The sequence below is a fragment of the Poecilia latipinna genome, unplaced genomic scaffold, assembly GCF_001443285.1.
Source record: "Poecilia latipinna isolate Pla-1442-1.1 unplaced genomic scaffold, P_latipinna-1.0 Scaffold2810, whole genome shotgun sequence".
NCBI lineage: Eukaryota > Metazoa > Chordata > Actinopteri > Cyprinodontiformes > Poeciliidae > Poecilia > Poecilia latipinna.
This window is the reverse complement of record NW_015115426.1, coordinates 39606-43454: the sequence shown is the minus strand read 5'-3', so window position 1 is coordinate 43454 and position 3849 is coordinate 39606. Positions and strand designations below refer to the sequence as shown.

At 44.9% G+C, this 3849-nt stretch overlaps 1 protein-coding gene across 2 annotated transcripts in view; it reads right to left on the bottom strand.

Moving 5' to 3' along the window:
• LOC106939239 (mothers against decapentaplegic homolog 4-like) overlaps window positions 1–3849 on the bottom strand; it is a 19656-nt gene that overhangs the window by 11543 nt on the left and 4264 nt on the right. Inside the window, exons 2-3 of one of the 2 annotated variants that reach the window (XM_015021589.1) lie at window positions 2560–2689; window positions 2190–2461 (exon numbers count right to left, since the gene is read on the bottom strand). In XM_015021589.1, coding sequence (XP_014877075.1) covers window positions 2190–2432 — 243 coding nt within the window. In that variant the 5' untranslated portion in view covers window positions 2433–2461; window positions 2560–2689. The remainder of the gene's footprint in view (window positions 1–2189; window positions 2462–2559; window positions 2690–3849) is intronic. The other variant, XM_015021588.1, reaches the window with a different exon arrangement.

Genomic DNA, 3849 nt, shown 5'->3' with positions numbered 1-3849 from the left:
CTGGTATCGAGACGACGTTCTTTCCGTAACGGCAGAGCTAGACAATAAATCAATAACTATTTATATCACGATCAGAGTATCTACTGATCAATATCAGTAGATACTCTGATCCAGAACCACACAGCATTCTGGGAGATGTAGGCAGAGGAGAGGCTTTCGCTGCTAAACCCCAGCTAAGCTAGCTGGGTAACATGAGCTTGCACACTCTTTGGTTGCCTAGCAACAACTTGTTGGGTAACTCACGCAGCAACAGTTTCAGGTTTCCTCATCGGTGTCGACATAAAGCAGGAACGTAACAGCACTAGTTTAAAACAAAAACCTAATCAATGAATACCAATATCAACTGATGTGAAACGATTTTATCGTGATTCGCCATATCATCCAGCCCTACATAAAGGGTAAAATTTTTTTAAATAATTTTAACAAGAAGTAAAATCTCTTGTTCTTATTGCCATCATGTTTCATTATGTCATGTTTACTCTGTTCTGTCTGTTCAGAACAGACATGAATTTAGTTTATTTAATTTCCCTTTTAGAATTTGAATTGAATTTGGGTTTCTGGTTGAGAGAGCAGCTTGGATCAATCAGCAACATTTGGGTGAAACTTCAGGAGTTTGTTCAGTTTTTGTATTTCTAAACAGAATCATATAAAGAGCATTTTCTCTCTCCCATTCTGAAATGGCCTCGCTGCCATCTTTGTTCCTGCTTCAGGGTGACCAGCAGCGCCCTCCGCTGGATGGAGGCCAAACTACAGCACTGAATGAAAGTCTAAGCATATGTCATTAGTTTATTGATTAGACCAGTGTTTCTCCACCCTGGTCCTCACCGCCCCCCTGCTCTTCATGTTTTAGATGTGCCTCTATTCCAGAACAGCTGATCCAAATGATTGCATGACCATCAAGTACTGCAGAAGCCTGTTAATCACCCAGAGACACAATTTAGGTGTGGCAGAAGGGAAACACTTAAAACATGCAGGACAGGAGGGCCTGAGGCAGAGAAACACAGGATTAAAACCTATTTTAATCTACCAAACCATTTATTGTAAGCTGATTGATTCTTTGCATCCGTAGTTTTGTTGGAGCTGAAACCAGGAATCAGTGGGAGGTTCTGATCCGCTCCGGAGTCTGGAACGATCCCAACTGGAGCTGCAGCTCAACGCTATTTTTCACATTCTGCAGATTTTTTTATTCGACCATTTAAGCTTCTTTTACACAATATTACAAATACATAAAATGTAAACAATTCAGTTCCTTTTGTAAATAATAGATCAAACGTTCGGCAGTGAACAGCTCAAGTTAGGGACGATCTGGAGATTATTTACTGATTGTTAAGCAAGAATCAGTTAATCAATAAAGGTTCTTAACAGGAGATCATTTTACAGAATGTGAAGCAGGTGAACATTTTGAATTTTAATATTACTGTATGTTTTGAGGACTAAAGGTGGAAATTAGCATTTGTAGCAAACCCTGGTTGAGTGGATAAGGTATGTTGTATATTGTCCCATTTTAAGGTAATTCATTCATTCATTCATTCATTAGAAGATTTCTGGTTGAACAGATTTACAGATTAAGAAGGTTTTCTATCTGAAATGCAAAACTTTATTTATTGTTCAGTTTTCATTTTGACTGTAAATGGCCTCTTGTACTCTAGTTAACAATTAATTAATTTTTAAATTAGTCAATGATTATTTCAATCTAAGGCCCAATTCCAGATTGGACCAGAACCAGACTTGATGCTTCCTGGAACCATCTGGTTCTGGTTCCAGAGCTACCTGGAGAAGTTCTGGGTCGGTTCTGGCTGTCAGGCTGCAGACCAGAACTGGTCTGCTACTGTGCGTCTCTACTGGGATAATGACAGCGGGACTGGGCCACACCCAGTCTGCTGCAGCCCAACATGATCATTAGGTGCAGACAGAGCACCTGGCTGAGTCAGAACCGCCTCCGGGTCACAACCAGAACCACAAAGGAGACCTGGAGGCCCAACAGAACCGACCCAGTTGATATTTAAAGGTGGACCAGCAGAGAAAGACGTGTTCTGTATCAGAGTGAGAGGTCTGCTGCTGTGAGGATCTCTGGGTGACCGTCTCCAGAGCCCCCTGCTGGCTCAAACTAAAACTACCTGTCTCCTGGATCAGCCAATCAGCAGCCAGCAGACCTGGATGCTGATTGGCTGCAGCGGTTTCAGTCCTACCTGCAGCCGGCCGTCTAGCGTCCTCTGGATGGTGACGCACTTGCTGGGTTGGACGCCGTTGGACGTGACGGCGGTAATGAGCGAGTCCAGCTCGTCCTTCTTCTCCTTCAGTTTCTTCACCAGGCTCTCGATGGCGCGCTTGGCGAAACCCTCGTTCTCGCCGCCCTGCCGGTGGCACATCAGGCTGTGGACGATGCTGAGGCAGGCGTCAGCGCTGCTGGGGGCGGAGCCGAGCACCGACATGGCCGCTCAGTGTGGGGCAGGGGGCGGGGCTATGAGACAACAGTGGAGAGAAGTTTGTTCTGTTCAATATTATTAATATCGTCTTCATCAATCCAGGCGCGTTTGATGGAAATAATCTGGATACTACCCTAAAAGTTCCTGAACAAACAAAGAACCGGGATCAGAGCCTTGTGGAACCCCAGACCGAATCACAACAACAAAACCTCCGGATCCTGATGCAGACCTTCAGGAGGCTGGAGAACAGCTGCTGGACCCTACTGGTCACATGATGCATCGCACATACATCGCAATATCAGCATGTAAAATATTCATATTGCAAAGGACTGTTTGGAGCATCGTAACTGTTGGCGAATATATTGCTAGAGTTCTTAAGTTCTACTTTTTATGCTAATGCAACATTAGCACGAAGCAAAATCTGCTTTCAAATTCTGAACCAACTTTTAAACCAAACACTATGAATTAGGCGTGTTAGCATCTACTGGTTTGCAACGAATCAACTATGCAATGCAAAGCGTAACTCCATCAGATGTTGGCATGGCTGGAATGATCAGGAAGGAGAGGCTGCTAGCTGGCATCCCTGGTAGGGCACAGAGCCCCCAGTGGAGGGGAGGATGCCCTACATCAGAACTTTTTGGAGAAATTAAAAAACCGCATCAAGCAAATGTAAAAACTAGTTTGTGAAACTGAGGAAATTATTCTCAATTTTGCCATTTCCATCTGTTTCTAATGCAATTGGACAGAAGAAGACAGGCAGATATCACACCTGATATGGTCATTGCAATATTTGCTAACATGGCGCAAAGAGGCTAAGCGGATAAACAAGCCATCACATGATCACCGAACACATCAAGAAGTCACATCAGAACCTAAACAGATCTCAGGTCACAGGAGACAGACCAGAGAGACAACACAGGGAGACAGCCTGGGGCCACTAGGGCCCCTGGGAGCTGGGGGCCAGCAGGAAGCCGCTAATGATGGTATTGATCTCTGTTGATCAGAAACAGATGAGCTGAAGCTTCATCTCTGTTACATCAGCGTCCTCATTGTCCCCTTCACAGAGACACTGGACAGACAGGAGGACACCTGGCATCCAGAGGAACCGAATCTGATCCTGAGATGTCATCCATTAGTGACCTCATCAGTCTGATCAACAGTTATTGATGACCTGATGTCTCCCTGACACCTCAGGTTACAGTGGAGACAGAGACAGTCTGGACACATGGAGACAATCTGGACAGACAGAGAGAGTCTGGACAGACAGAGACAGTTTGGGCAGATAGAGAGACAGTCTGGACAGATAGACAGTCTGGACAGACAGAGACAGTCTGGACACATAGAGGCAGTCTGGACACATAGAGACAGTCTGGACAGACAGAGACAGTTTGGACAGATAGAGAGACAGTCTGGACACATAGAG